At 56.8% G+C, this 14,337-nt stretch overlaps 1 protein-coding gene and 1 pseudogene across 1 annotated transcript in view; one reads left to right on the top strand and one right to left on the bottom strand.

The window, feature by feature from the left end:
* MAPK8IP2 (mitogen-activated protein kinase 8 interacting protein 2) overlaps positions 1-9,133 on the bottom strand; it is a 10,362-nt gene extending 1,229 nt beyond the window's left edge. The window contains exons 1-11 of the mRNA XM_027108168.1: positions 8,908-9,133; positions 7,780-7,885; positions 6,174-6,440; positions 5,933-6,026; positions 4,643-5,839; positions 4,315-4,390; positions 4,013-4,185; positions 3,822-3,931; positions 3,088-3,192; positions 2,894-2,964; positions 141-239 (exon numbers count right to left, since the gene is read on the bottom strand). Of these exons, the coding sequence (XP_026963969.1) occupies positions 141-239; positions 2,894-2,964; positions 3,088-3,192; positions 3,822-3,931; positions 4,013-4,185; positions 4,315-4,390; positions 4,643-5,839; positions 5,933-6,026; positions 6,174-6,440; positions 7,780-7,885; positions 8,908-8,972 (2,363 nt within the window). The 5' untranslated portion in view covers positions 8,973-9,133. The remainder of the gene's footprint in view (positions 1-140; positions 240-2,893; positions 2,965-3,087; positions 3,193-3,821; positions 3,932-4,012; positions 4,186-4,314; positions 4,391-4,642; positions 5,840-5,932; positions 6,027-6,173; positions 6,441-7,779; positions 7,886-8,907) is intronic.
* A 2,790-nt stretch (positions 9,134-11,923) lies between these two features.
* Positions 11,924-12,111, top strand: LOC113620364 (40S ribosomal protein S29 pseudogene; annotated as a pseudogene).
* The last annotated feature ends 2,226 nt before the right edge of the window (positions 12,112-14,337 follow it).

Here is a 14,337-nt window from a genome sequence, read left to right as displayed (position 1 = left end):
CCCCCCCCCCCCCCCCCCCCCCCCCCCCCCCCCCCCCCCGGGGAACCGCTGCACCAGTTCTGCATCCCCACTCCAGTCCCAGCCGTCACTCCACGCTGGCCCAGCCCTAATCCTGCAACCCACCCTCCGGACTCACTCACCCCACACTCTGGGCCACGGGCCTCATCGACTCCTGGGAGACGAAAACGTGGCAGGCAAAACGGCTCAGCAGCGGGTGTTTGGTGATGAAGCCAAAATAGCTGTGGGGAGAGCAGCGGTGAGCACACGGGACGTCCCCAGGTCCACCCCTCAGCCCCCAGGGATCGAGGAGAAGAGCCAGGGACAGAGGGCTCAGGGAGGGCGTGTGGGGCTGGGGAATGTGCGGGTCACACGATTTCAAGATTCGAGGCCCCTTTCTGGGTCCTCGTCAAAGCACAGCGCTGGGCATCTGTGAGGAGTTAGCGATCTATGCTCATCTGTCCACAAGGGTGTCCCACTGCATCTTCCTTCTCCCAAGACAGTGCCAGCTGCCTCTGTGCGCCCCCCCCCCCCCCAAGCCTGCCCCTGGACCACAGAGCAAGGCCTCCCCGTCTTCTGGGCACCACATCTCAGCTGACTCTTCCTTGTCATGTCACCTGACACCCTGAGCCTGCCCAGTCCCACCTCTGGTCCTGCAAACCCACAGCTGTTTTCCGGGCTCTGATGTGGGGCTTGGCATGGGCCCTGACATGTGAAACAGTCTTTCTGAAGAAGCTTGTACCCTGGCTCTGTCGCCCCAGCTCTGTTCCACGTATGCCTTTCCTGAATCTGCCCTTCTTCTCATCAAGACATTAATAAAAATTGTTGTCCAGAGGGAGGCACTGCCAGAATCCTGCAGCAGGAGGGCTGAGACCCACCCCCCCACTGTGGCTAACGCAGCCCACATCAGGTGGGATTAGGGTTTTGCGGTTCCACCAGATGGGAATCCACACGGCAGCATCATCGCTGGGACAACGTGCTCACGTTGGCCACGAACACGTCACAGCCTTGTCTTGAATGCCACGCTCAGATGATCCCATTCACGGGGAGTGCCAGGCACCGTCCTCAGCAAAGCTCTTTATGTCATTAGCTCCCATAAACCTCACAACGGCCCTGCGCGCTGGGCCTCTAGATGAGGGCGTCGGAAACGCAGCCGGTCTGTGGCGCCCTGGGGGTGCTCTCAGCCACCTGTGATCTCACACGCCACACGCTCCCACCTTATCCGGACACAGTGTGCCCAGCACGTGCCTAATCCAGCCCGCTTCACAGCGAGATGCCTGACATTGGCTCCTTGTGGCCCCTCACTGTGCGGACTGGGCTGAGTTCTGCAGTAACATGTACCAGGAAAGTCTGGGCCAGGACAGAACCGCCTTGGTCTCCTCCTGGCCATGGAACTGCATCTGGGTCAGCGTCTGGCCTGGACGCCTGAGCCTGTGGCACCCAGTTTCCCTCTGCTGTCCTTCCTCTCTCGGGTGTGCCACCCTCAGCCCAGTGTCCGTGTGGGCCACCGTGCACACTGGTCCTCATGGTGCCAGGTCTGCCCCGCCGCCTGTTCTGAGCCCTGGCCCTCCACCCCTCAGAGCAGCATCTAAACTGTGATCCCATCAAACCACCTCCCTCTCAAGGGAGAAACCAAACTGGGCTCTGACCCGGCTGAGGGTGGACACCATCGCCCAGCCAGCAGACAGAGCGCCCCTCACTCTTACCACAAGTGTCCAGGAGACACACGTGCCGGCCTCAGTATCTGTCACAGCCTCAGCCCCAGCAGCAGTGTGTCCTCCCCACATCCTGCCTCCCCTGAGGACCTGCTTCCTCAAATACCACTGGGCCCTTCGGAGCCTCTGCTTGGCCCTGTCTGCGTCGCAGGTTAGCTCCTCCTGTCGCTTCATCTAGGGCACTGGCATCCTGTGCGCAGGAGGCCGGCTGGGCAGGAAGGCTGTAGCCCTCCATCCGCTGGTTACGCTTCCCTTTCACTCCCGTCTCTTCTCTCTCTCTGCCTGGCTATCCTGTCTGCCCCATGGCCGAAGTTACCTACCGGCTCCGAACGTACCTCCCCCCAGGTCTCCCTTCCACACTCCAGACCACGTAGCAACGGCCGCTTCACCCTCACTGCCTCTGGATTGAACCCTGCATCGCCAGCCTGTGAGGCCCACTCACTCCAGGCCTCTTCTCCTGGCGCGTGGGTCACTAACTGCTCAACACCCAGGTCACCCTTGATTCTCTCTCGAGGTCAGCCTCTACATCCAATCAACTCAGGTCCTGCCTGCCCACCTCCTAAATGCCACTAGGTCACAGCACCTGGATAACCTCGGCAGCCACCTGGTCTCCTGCCAGCAGCACTTGGGTCCTTCCACCCTGCACAGCAGCCTGTCAACCTGACTGTGTCACCCCACGACCCCATCGCCAATGGGATTAAGTATAAGCTCCTTGGCATAGTCAAAAGGACACAGGTGCTCTTAGTGTCCCTCCAGCCTTACCCAACTGCCCCCAAAGAGCCCCTAGTGCCCCTTGCCCACAGCCCTGGCTCAGCTGGCTCCCTGCCAAGAAGATCCACCCTGTCACCCACTTGCCTTTCAAGGTTTGTAGAGTGGTCTTCAGCCGCCCCACTAAGTCCCAGGAGAATTCACCCACCTCCCTGCAGGTCTGCTCACTGCAGCCCCATGCACACGTCCACCAGAGTCCCACGAGTGCTTCGAGCACTCGCTTGTCTGTGTGTCTGTCTCCCCACCCAGACCAGATGGGAGCCTGTCTGATCCAGGTGTCCTGGGCCCAGAACAGAGTGGGCGCCATGTGGGGACTCAACTCCTGGAGCCAAGTGGGTGCGGGTGAGAGGGTGGGATGGTGAATGCGCAGCCCTCAGGGTTTGAGGGGACCAGGGGATGGGGGAGTCTCGTACCAGCTGTTGCGGGGGTGGCAGCCGCAGAACGAGATGTTCTTCATCTGGAAGAAATGGCTGCAGTGCTGGAACTAGAGCAGAGGTGGCAGGAGAGGCCACGCTAGACAGAGCAGCCCAGGGCCACCCCGGCCACCCCTGCTGGACGCGCCTCACCCCTCCCACCGTCCCCTGTGCCTCAGGCCCCCACACCCCACCTCAGGTCCTCCACTTAGACTCAGCTTGACCCCCCGAAGAGAAATCTCAAGGTCACAGGAGGCAGGAGGACGCAGGTGGACGGTCAGTTTCCGGGCAGTGGCGATCTGCAGAAGAAGTGAGGGGAGAAAAGGGTCTCCAGGGCCTACGAGGGTATCTCTCCCTCCTGGCGGGACGCTGTCGATTAGGTTTGAAGACTGCTGGCAGCGATTCGGGAAGATGTGAGCGTGGCCTTGGCCTCTCCTCAGCCTCAGGACGGCCTGCCTCGTCTGCCTTCCGCCCCTCCCCAGGACTGCGGCCCCAGCAACCCCGGCCTGTTCACTGCCCGTCTCGTGCGCTGGACGCGGGCTCTCAGGCGCAGAGCCGTGCTGCTGCCCTGCTGCCCCCCCGCTCGCCTGCAGGCCCAGCAGACGGGCCGGCCCTCACCGAGTGTCCACTGAGTGAATAACGAGTGTGCAAATAACTTCCAGGGAAGGGTCTGTGAGAGCTGGTCTTGCTTTTCAGACACGAATAGGATGGGCTGAAGGAGGGGGAGGGGCCGGCGGGAAGGTGACGGGGAAGAGCTGCTGAGCGCTGCCCGAGGCCTGTCTGCCAGGCCTCTGAATCGGGGCTGGGGGGGCCCGGGCCCCGAGGCCCCCAAGCATCCTGGAACCCTCCGTGGAAGAGGGCGGAGGCCTGGGGCCTCCAAGGGCTGTGCCAGCCTGCAGGGCTCAGGGGCCCCCACCTCCAGACTGACCTTCTGCATGGCTGCACACAGGATGCCATTGCCCTGGTGACAGGGCACCTCCACGGAGCCCAGGAACTGCACGTCAAAGCGCTCCACCCAGCAGGGACCCCGCTTGCTCCCTGGGAGATCACAGGGGCCTAGGTCAGGTGAGCAAGAGAGGGCCTGGGATGACAAGACGCCCCTTGGGGAAGGGGCCTCACCCAGCAGGTCCTTGGCCGGGCCGGGCACCGCGTGGGCATAGAAGGCGGGGAAGACGCCACGCTCCCCCGTGCGCATGTTGAAGCCACGGAACCAGAAGTCGTCCTCCTCGGCCTCCACCAGGACCGGGTCGTCCACATCCAGCTCAAGCTCGTCGGGATGGCGGGGAATGAACCTGAGGTCAGGTCAGAGGTAGGAGGTCACTGGGGCAGGGGCAGGAACGGTTGGGTTGTGTCCACCAGTGTCCCATAGTGTCTGTAGGCTCAGGTGGAGTGTCGCTAGCAGCGAGGGGGAGAAGCTGTACCTGAAGACAGCCCGATGGGTTTGCTCTCTCTCCTCGCCATTGACCAGGCAGGAAAAAAGGCCGAAAGACTCGGTGCCTGAGAGACAGAAACAAAAGAGACAAAGGCTCAGGGGAGGGGCAGGAAGCCGAGCTCCCCTCCCCTCAACAGTCTGGTGTGGGTTGTCCTCAGTCACCGAGGGAGGGAGAAGTAGCTCACCGGGGGCTGGAGACAGAGCAGCCTTCCCCAGGCAACTCCCCACCCTACCCTACAGGGGCCTGGGGGAAGCCCTGGGGCCAAGGAGCCAGCCTGCTCCCCCGGGACCGCCCCCTTTCCCCACCTCCCACTCACTGGAAGATCGGGAGGTGCTGTTGACAAAGACATTGAGGAACTTCTTAGAGAAGGTGAGGTCAGGGCTGTCCGGGGAGGCAGCCCCGGGGCCCCGATCAAGGCCCAGCAGTGCGGCTCCCGCCTCTTCCTCGCTGGCCTCGCCACCGCTGTCCCCGCTGTCCTCGCCCAGGCGCGCGCAGCGCCGCAGGCTCACCAGCTCCAGCTGCGTGTGCTCGTCCACCACCAGCGTGTACTTGACCGCATCGTACACCAGCGAGGCGTCCGGCGCGGCGCCCGTGCCCCGGCCCCCGAGGGGCGCTGCCTCGGGCTCAGCTTCGTCCTCCTCCTCTTCATCCTCGTCGTCCTCCTCCGAGCAGGCGGCAGAGCAGGCGCGGCCCGGGCGGGCAGGGCGACCCGGAGCGGCCCACAGGGGCGTGATGGTGTCGCGCGTGGGGTTGCTGAGGAAGAGGCAGGGCCCGGGCTGCGCGGGGCCGGGCCGAGGGGCGGAGGGCTCGGGGGGCGGCGGCCCACACAGCGTCTCCATGTCCACCAGCTCCACGCCCGGCCCCGCCGCCGCCTCGGGGGCCTCGCCGACGGGCGACGCACACTCCCCGGCAGGACGCGGCGCAGGAGACAGGCACTGGCCAGGGCAGCGGATGGGCGAGGAGCCCTCGGAGATCATGCGGCTCACGAGGTTGCTGAGCAGCCAGGGCGAGTCGGCGTCCTCGCTGAGGTCCGGCTCAGACTCGGACCCTGACTCGTACTCGCTGTTGGTGTCGTCGGGGCCCACGGGCAGGAAGGCGGGGCGGCGCGGGGGCTCGCACGGCGGCTCGGGCTCGGGCTCCGAGGCCGGCGACGAGGCCTCCTCGATGGAGTTGGTGAGGTGCGAGGAGCGGCCGCTGCTGCTGCCGCCGTCGTCGCTGCTCCGCTCCAGCTCTGTCTCTGAGATGGAGGAAATCATGCGCCCCAGGCGCGCGCCGCCCGCGTCCTCAGAGTCGGAGCCCGGCGACGACAGCTCCTGGCTGCTGCGCCGACCCCCGCGGCCTCCACTGGAGCCGCTCCCCAGGTCGGCCTCGATGCCCGGATCCGAGGAGGGCGAGGCCCCACCTGGCGCCAGGGGCCTTGCGGGCTGGTTGCCTTCGGAGTCGCAACCCGGATGCACAGGTGACTGCGCCCCGCAGGGGCTTCTGTCCGTGGGCGGGAGGGGGGCGGGCGGCTCTGCGGAGCACGGGGTTGGGTCAGCCAGCCCACCTCCCCCACCCCTCCCTCCCTCGCCTCCGGCGTAACCCCGCCCACCACCGCCCAGCTCACCTCTGAGGGGCTCCTGGGCGGGTGGGCACAGCACTGTTTCCTGCCTGGAGGCTGGAGGCCCTGGAGCAAACCCTCCATTGTTGTTCAGGGAGTCCTGGGGAGGAGGGGAGGGGCGGGGGGAGGAGAGCAGCGCTGAGGAGGGGCCCCAGCTCTCAGGGGTAGGTGGGGGGACAGGCTGCCGCGGGGACCAGTCCCGGATGCTGGGAACCACGGATAGCTGCGGGTCTGGGTGCCGGCTCACCTGGGCTCCCAGCGTCGTCAGGTGGAGCGTGGTGGGCCGGTGCTTGTGGGGCTCCTCCAGGGAGGGCGAGGGGATCAGGGGCTGCCGGGCGCGGGCTGCTGAGCCAGGGCCTCCCCCCTCAACCTCCCCCTCTGCTTCCTCCTCTTCCTCTTCCTCCTCGTCGTCCTCCTCCTCTTCATTGTCATCGATCATCTCAAACTCCTGGAAGTCATCCTGGAAGGAGCAGATGGGGTGCGGCTGCTCCGAACGCCCCAGGGAAAGGCTGTCCTGCAGGGAAGAAGGCCAGGGCAGAGCTGGGCCAGTGTGGGATGGTGACTTGGGTCCCAGGCGCCAGGAAAGGGGAAAGCAGGAAGCTATAAGTCAAGGGACAGACGCCTCCCTCCAGTTCTCTCTGCTCTCCACCAACAGAGCAGCTTTTTAAAAAATCTGCTTAAGATACATAAGGATCGCTACAGTTCTTGGTAAGTAAGAGCCCAAACTCCTAAGTCTGGGTGACAGAGATACTCAAAGTGGCCCCAACCCACCTGCCAGCCTCATCTCAGCCTCAAACCCGTCACATTCGACACCAGCACTTTTCCTTCATAGCATTTTAACACAACGCATAGTTACGATAGAGTTTCGGGTCTGTCTCCCCCACCAAGCTGCAAGCCCTACCAGGACAGGACCGTGTCCATACTGGACACTGGTGCAGCCCACCCCCCACTGAGAACAGGACCGGGCCCGCAGTAAGAGTGCAGTAAATAGCAAATGAATGCATGAAGCAAAGACAGCCAGCACCAGGCTTCACCAACCTCAGAGCCTCTGACCCACCAATCCCTTACCAGCAATGCCTCTCCTCCATTCCCTCCAACCCCCGTCATCTGCCAGTTCCTTCTAGTCCTCCTTAAGGGCACGGTTGTGTGCCACTTCCACTGGAAAATCTCCCTGATGGCCTCAGTCTTGGGTGGGTTCCCATCGTTGCACCTTCTGTCCCCTCACTGGAATCCAGCCGTTGACACTCAGGCAGCCACTGCCTCTCTCATGTCTTTCTCCCCTACTAGGTTATAAGCTCCTGAGGGCAAGAGCCACACCTGTCCTGCTCTCTTCCCAGGCACCTGGAAGCCCCCAGCACTTGCCACATGGGAGTTGCTCAGAAATGTTCTTGAATGAAAACAAAAACGTAAAGAAATGGGGAGGAGCAGATGGGCAGGGGAGACTTCAGGGCTGGAGACATGAGGCAGACAGATGGAGGCCTGAGAGGTGGGGAAAGGGCAAAGGAGGAGATGAGGTGAGATGGCAGCTGGAAGGGGCTAGATCTTTCTGGGAAGTGAGCTGAGCACAGAGGCACCAAAGCATAGACACATCTCCCCTCCCCCAAGCTAGCCCGCTGGTGGGGGTCAAGCGAGGACTGATGGGGAAGGTCCTCAGTGGACCTCTGTCAGAAAAAGAGAGGTCTGATATATCGAGGAAAACCCCGGGTCGAGAGGCCAAGGGAGAAGGGGCAATCAGAGGATTTCTCATTTCAAGGCTGAGCTTAGACCCACCCTAAAACCCCACGAGACTGCTAAGCATAACCTAAGCGAGACTCTCCCTTGAGAGAGTTCTCTGCCCCCAGCCCCTTCCCCACCTTCTCGCAGTGGTCCGAGTCGTAGCTGAGGCCCAGACCACAGTCATCGGTGATCTCAGACAGATCTTCATCATCAAATTCTTCCAGACTTATGTCCTGTGGAGGCCTGGAGAGGAGAGCAAGGACAGGGCTCCTGAGAGAGCCACCAACCCTGGACTCCCTGGCCAGGAACTGGTCCTAAGGAGGGGCCAAGGGAGACCCCCCCCCAGCTTCTAGGCCCCGTGATCTCCAGAGCCCCCAACTCCCAGACCTGCATCCTGCCATTATCTTGGATCTCAAACTCTGCTCTCCAGCGGATTTCCCCCTCAATTTGAGCCACGACCAGCTCAGAAGAGGCACCTGTCCCCCAAACCCTCCTCCTGGCCCTCCTTCCGCAAAGAGCCAGCAGCCTCTCCCCCCTCTACCCTCAGCTCCAGGCCCCTGGGTCACAGGCTCAGCCTCAGGGGAGTCAGGCTGAGCGGAGAAGGGGGAGGGGGAGCTGAAGCTGCAGCAGCAGGAGGAGGGGGAGGGGTGAAGGCTGTTCCGGGAGCAGAATCTGGCCAGTTTGTCCCCCACTCCTGCGGAAGGCAGGCCTACACCCAGAGGTCCAGCCCTCTCCCCTCCCTAGTCCCTTCCCCCAGGCCCCAGGCTTGATTTCAGCTCTCTCCCTCCCAGAGCCCTACAGACCAGGCCGGGCTTCCACCAGAGGCCCAACAAGGCCAAAAGGACACTGCCAAGCCCAGAGTGTGTACTCAGCATCCTGCGCAGGCAGGCAGCCCACCCCTCAGAGGCTCCGCCCACGACCCCTGAGGACCTCCACCTTGGAGGACCTCCACCTTAGAGGGGGGCGGCTGTTCAGGCTGGGTGCAGCCCTGGATCCCAGCAGGACTTTGGGGTTGGGGGCGGTCACTGGGGCTGGAGGACGGGCATCAGGGGAGGACAAAAATGGAGAGACCCGGAACCGAGGGGCGGGGGGCGAGGAGCCGGAACCACGGGCCTCAGGACCAGAGGGGGGGTCTGGGGCTTGGGCCCCCAAAAGCGACGAGGGGGGGTTGGCAGGGTCGGGTCGGAGAAGTCTGGGGACTGGGTCAGAGGGGGTGCTGTACGAAGGGAAGGGCTTGCCGAGGCCCGGGGCGCCCAAGTGCGTACCTGCAGCCTGGCGGCGACAGCGAGTGAAAGGTGGAAAGAGAAAACATCTCCGCCCGATCCGCCATCTTCTCCGGGGAAAGGTCCGCCGACTGCGGCGGGGGAGGGGTGCCCGGAGCGACAGCCCCGCACGCCCTTCGTCGCTCCCTCCCGCCCGCCCTCAGCCCGCCCCAAGTCACCTCGTGACACGCCCTGCGACACCCCGCCGCCAGCACACCTCGACGCCAGGACACCGCGGCAGCGCGAGCCGGGGGGGAGGGGAGGAGGGGAGGACCTGGGAGGAGGGAGGATCCGGGGGGGAGGGGAGGAGGGCGGACCCGGGAGGAGGGCGAAGGGGACTGCGGGGAAGCTGGTTGGAGGAGACAAGATGGTTTGACTAAGAGGCTCGGGTTGGGGGAGAATCGGGTTGCGGTTTGGTTTTTTCGGGGTGGGGGCAGGTGAGAAGCGGATTAGTGGGGATGGGGGATCAGTTCGTATGGTGAGAGTTTAAATGAGGAACTTGCTGTGGGGAAGTCGGTCCGCACACCTCTGGTTAACTGACTTTGGGGTGTGGGGTGGATGGGACGGGGCCTGGTGGAGTGGTGGGTGCAGCCCCAGGAGCTGTGCTGGCGTCCCAAGGAATCAGAAGAGCTGGGGTCCCAAGCCTGGCTCTGAGTGAGTCAGACTGAGACTGGGCAGCTGGAGGAGCTGTCCACGTCTGGGTGCTGACCAGGGCTGGTCGGAGCTGTCCCACAAAGGGTGCTGATTGGGCCCACGGAGATTTCTCCCTAAAACGTGCTGACTGGGACTGGAGGAGCTGTTTCCCCGACGGGTGCTGATCAGTGCTGGGCAGAGGCAGCTGCCCAAGGAGTGCCGATCCGGGCTGGACTCACAAAGCGTTGTGACCCAAACTTCCCAGATTTCCTTTCTATCCCGAGTCTTGTCATCAAACCGATTAACTTGGACATCCACATAAGTGACCCATCCAACACCCTTGACTCCTGATCAGGTCTGATGGTCTATGATCCACTAATGGTACACCTAGTACAAAACACAAAATCGAATGGACTTACGTGGGAAAACTGAAATAGCAACACACTCTCAGCAATCCTCGTGACAGATGAATCCTAAAATGTCAGAGGATACTTTCTGACAATTTTCTCATAGATTAGAAAATAAATAAATGCAAACCTTCTATCTTTTACTCTACTCACACAGCACCGAAATCACAAACAAAATAAAAATGCCAATAGCTAAAACTGAAAAATGAAAAGCTTAAGAGGGACTTCCCTGGTGGTCCAGTGGGTAAGACTCTGTGCACCCAGTGCAGGGGGCTGGGGTTCAATCCCTGGTCAGGGAACTAGATCCCTCATGCCATAACTAAAGAGTTCACATGCTGCAGTGAAGATCCTGCATGCTGCAGCTAAGGCCAGGCGCAGCCAAAATAAATAAATATTTTTTAAAAGCAAGAAAAGCTTAAGAGCCACACCTTGTTGGGAATACTGTCAAAACCAGTAACTTCACCACCTCCTGATTCTTGACTTTAAGCCTCCAGTTCTCTGATGATTGCCTCCTGTTTTTCTCGCTTTCTTATGGTATTACCGTGACACTCACAATTCTTTGACTCCATAAGAAACTTATTCCAGGGAATTCCCTGGCGGTCCGGTGGTTAGGGCTCTGTGCTCTCACTGTCAAGGGCCCAGGTTCGATCCCTGATCAGGGAACTAAGATCCCACCAGCTGCACAGCATGGCCAGGGGAGAAAAAAATAAAGAAACTTATTCCAGATACTATTGCTGTGTAGCAAATCACCACCAAATTTAGAGAATGAAGACAACCACTTTACTCTGCTTACAGTTTGGGGGTCATACATTTGGGAAGGACTCCAATGGGAAGCTCTTGTCTGGGGTTTCTCATGCACTTGGGTTACAGCTGGAGGTAAGCTGGGCTAGATGTCGAAGATGGCTCACTTGCAAAGTTGACAGTTGGTACTGTTGACTGGGAGCTCAGCTGGGGCTGTCAACCAGCACCTACACCTGACCTCTCCAGCATGGAAGTCTCAGGATACTTGGACTTCTTACGTAATGGCTAGCTTCTCCCAGAGTGACTGTACTAGGAGGGCCAGGGGTCAGCTGCATGGCCTTTTCTGATTTGGCCTTGGAAGTCATATGGCTTCCTATTGGTCAAAGCAGTCATGATCCCATCCAGATTCAAGAGAGCAGTCATAGACCCACCTCTTAATGGGATGAGTGTCAAAGAACTGGGGGTCCATGTTATAAACGCAACACAGATCTCCAATCCATTGATCCTCCCACTTCTTTTTTTAACATTCACTTTTAAAAAAATAAATTTGTTTATTTTATGTATTTATTTTTGGCTGCATTTGGTCTTCGTTGCTGCGTGCGGGCTTTTCTCTAGTTGCGGCTAGTGAAGGCTACGCTTCAGTTGCGGTGCACAGCCTTCTCATTGTGGTGGCTTCTCTTGTTGCAGAGCACGGGCTATAGGAGCGTGGACTCAGTAGTTGTGGCTCCGCGGCTCATGGAATCTTCCCAGACCAGGGCTCAAACACGTGTCCCCTGCGTCGGCAGGCGGATTCTTAACCACTGCGCCAGCAGGGAAGCCCGATCCTCCCACTTTTCTCATTGCCAACTCAAGTTCCTTGCTTTAAATTAAACTCCTTTCTGGAATCATCAAGTTCTTCTCTTCTGGATCATTTCCAACAGCAAACAAGCATAATCTAGTGTTAAAAATAAATGGTATATTCTCATCTCTGTTCATATAAGTGATCCAAAGCCATGGGGTTTTCAGTACTGTTATGCCTTAAAGGAAAGGACAGTTAAAATGTCCTTCTTTTGGTTTAAGAAAGAATGCTTACAAATAGTTATACCTTTTGGAAAACAGATTTCTACCAATGAGGAAAACTATTATGACAATGAATCGGACTTGAATCTTTTTTTTTAAGGGATTGTTACGAGGAAATAATAACAATCTCTGAAATCTAAATGTCTAGCTTTTTGCTTCGTGGCAGCCAAGAAAGCAAGATGGGTCACCAGCAGCTCTACCGGAGCCATCGGAGAAAATTCGGCAAGGCTCTCACTTTTGCCATGTCTGCTCAAACCGGCCTGGTCTGATCTGGAAATACGGCCTCGATATGTGCCACCAGTGTTTCTGCTAGTATGCGAAGGATATCGGCTTCATAAATGAAGCTGGACTAAGTGAACTTCCTTGAATGTGTCATCGGGTCATCTACCCTATGCAGAAACAATGCAAGCTCTTTGTATATAAAATGAAAATGTTAAAACTTCCCTCAAAATAATAAATAAATGTCTTAAAAGACTCCTTTTGCCTGAAGTACATTCTTCAGAATTTTCCTTATTGAAAGCTTTGGGAGGTAAACTCTCAGTTTGTCTAAAAATGTCTTTATGTTGCCCTATCTCCTGAAAGATGTTTTCACTGGATATAGAATTCTAGGTCAGGTAGTTCATTTCCATCGTCACCCAGTGTCTTCCTCTGAATTCCCTTGTTGCTATGAGAAGCCACCTCTCTGTCTGCCACTTCCTTGAGGTAATTTCCTCTCCAGCTGCATTTAGGACTTCTCTCCCTGACTTTGGTGTTCTGATGTTTCGATGCGGTGTATCTAGGTGTGGTGTATTTATTTTTTCTGGCTGAGGTTCACAGAGCTTCTTCACTATATGATTTCTCTTTCATCAGTTTAGAAATTTCACAGCCATTATCTCTTCAAATATTGCCTCTGCTCCGTTCCATCTCTCCTCCTGGGACTCCAACAGACTCATGCTGGATGGACCTTCTCATTCAAGCCTCCATATTTCCTAACCTTTCTTTCATGTTTTCCATCTCTATGTCCTTCCAGGCAATATTCAGTTAATTTATTCACATTTGTCTTTTAGTTCACTAACTCTGTTTTTAACTGTTTATAATCTGCTCTTAAAGCTGTATACTGAGTTTTAAATTTAGTTAAAATTAAAATTCAATTAGCATTTTTACTAAATTAAAACTTTTATTTTAGAACTTCCATTTGGAAATTCTTCTCAAGCTGCTTGATTATTCATTATAGTTTTTTTAGTTTCTGCACATATTTTCAAACTTGCCTTTTATTACTATATTGAACATAGGCATGTTATAATCTGTTTGATAATTTCATTATTTGAAACGTGCTATCTGTGGTTACTGCTGGCTTGCTGCCATGATTTCCCATTATCTTTCTGTTTAATTACCTTTTTTAACTTAGAGGTGCTTGTTAGCCTTGGCATTGTATTTATGGAAAACTCTGAGGCCTAAGAAGAAAGTGAGTACCTGCAGAGAGAATCTCCGTTTGCTTCTACCAGGCACCTACAGAATTACAAACCTGAGATCATTATATATTTAATGCCCACTGAGGTTTCTTGGACCACCCTAACTGTATGAATTTGAGCTGCAACCCATGTGAAGACCAACTTCTTGTTCTAAGTTTTCAGCATCTCTTTCTCATCTCTGTCTCTGTGTCTCTGCCTCTGTATCTCTCTCTCTGTCTCTCTGTCTCTGTCTCCATCTCTCTCTCTCTCTCTCGCTCACACACACACACACACACACACGCACACACACACACACAACTTCACTTTGCCCCCAGATTCGAAGCTGTCAATTTTCTTCACAATCCTCAAAAGACAGAGAGTATCTCTACTTCATCCCTACACGGGGGGTTTAACCTTTCACTGTCTAAGCTTTGTAGAGGGTTGGTCTCTTATTGGGCTCTCCTCCTGGGTGGGCTCTGTGCTTTATATCTGTTCTCTACGTCTCAAAGATTACATATTAGTTTCCTAGGGCTGCCATAAAAAATACTGCTAACTTGGTGGCTCAAAACAACAGAACTTTATTCTCTCACAGTTCTGGAGTCTAGAAGCTCAAAATCAAGCAGACTGCTCTCTGCACAGTCAGCAGGCCATGCTCTCTCCAAAGACACTAGGGAAGGGCTCTTTCTTGCCTTTTCCTAGCTTCTGGTGGTTGCTGGCTTTCCTCGGCTTGCGGATGCATCACTTTAATCTCTGCTTCCATTGTCACGTGACCTTCTCTCCTATGTTTCTCTGTCTGTGTCCAAATTTCCCTCTTCTTATAAGGACACCAGTCATTGGATTAGGTGACTGGTGTCACCAAGCTAATCCAGTATGACCTTATATTAACTAATTACATCTGCAAATACCCTATGTCTAAATAAAGTCACATGCTGAGGTTCTGAGTGGATATGAATTGGTGGTGGTGGGGCACTAGTCAACATGGCATAGGCTATAAAATCCCAAATCCAAGTTTTCTTGGTTCACCAAATGCCCTGATCAAAAGCAATGTGCAGTGCTCCACCTGTCCCTCTGGGCTCCTGTCTTATTTAGTCCCTGTTTTCTTACTAGATCATCAATGATCTTAGAAAACACTTCTTTAGAAAATAGTTTATCCTGGATTTTTA

This window comes from Aethalodelphis obliquidens, unplaced genomic scaffold, assembly GCF_003676395.1.
Source record: "Aethalodelphis obliquidens isolate GAN/ISIS:26980383/991018 unplaced genomic scaffold, ASM367639v1 scaffold8, whole genome shotgun sequence".
Taxonomy (NCBI): Eukaryota; Metazoa; Chordata; class Mammalia; order Artiodactyla; family Delphinidae; genus Aethalodelphis; species Aethalodelphis obliquidens.
The sequence above is the reverse complement of the archived record's forward strand: the minus strand, read 5'-3'. Positions and strand labels throughout refer to the sequence as shown.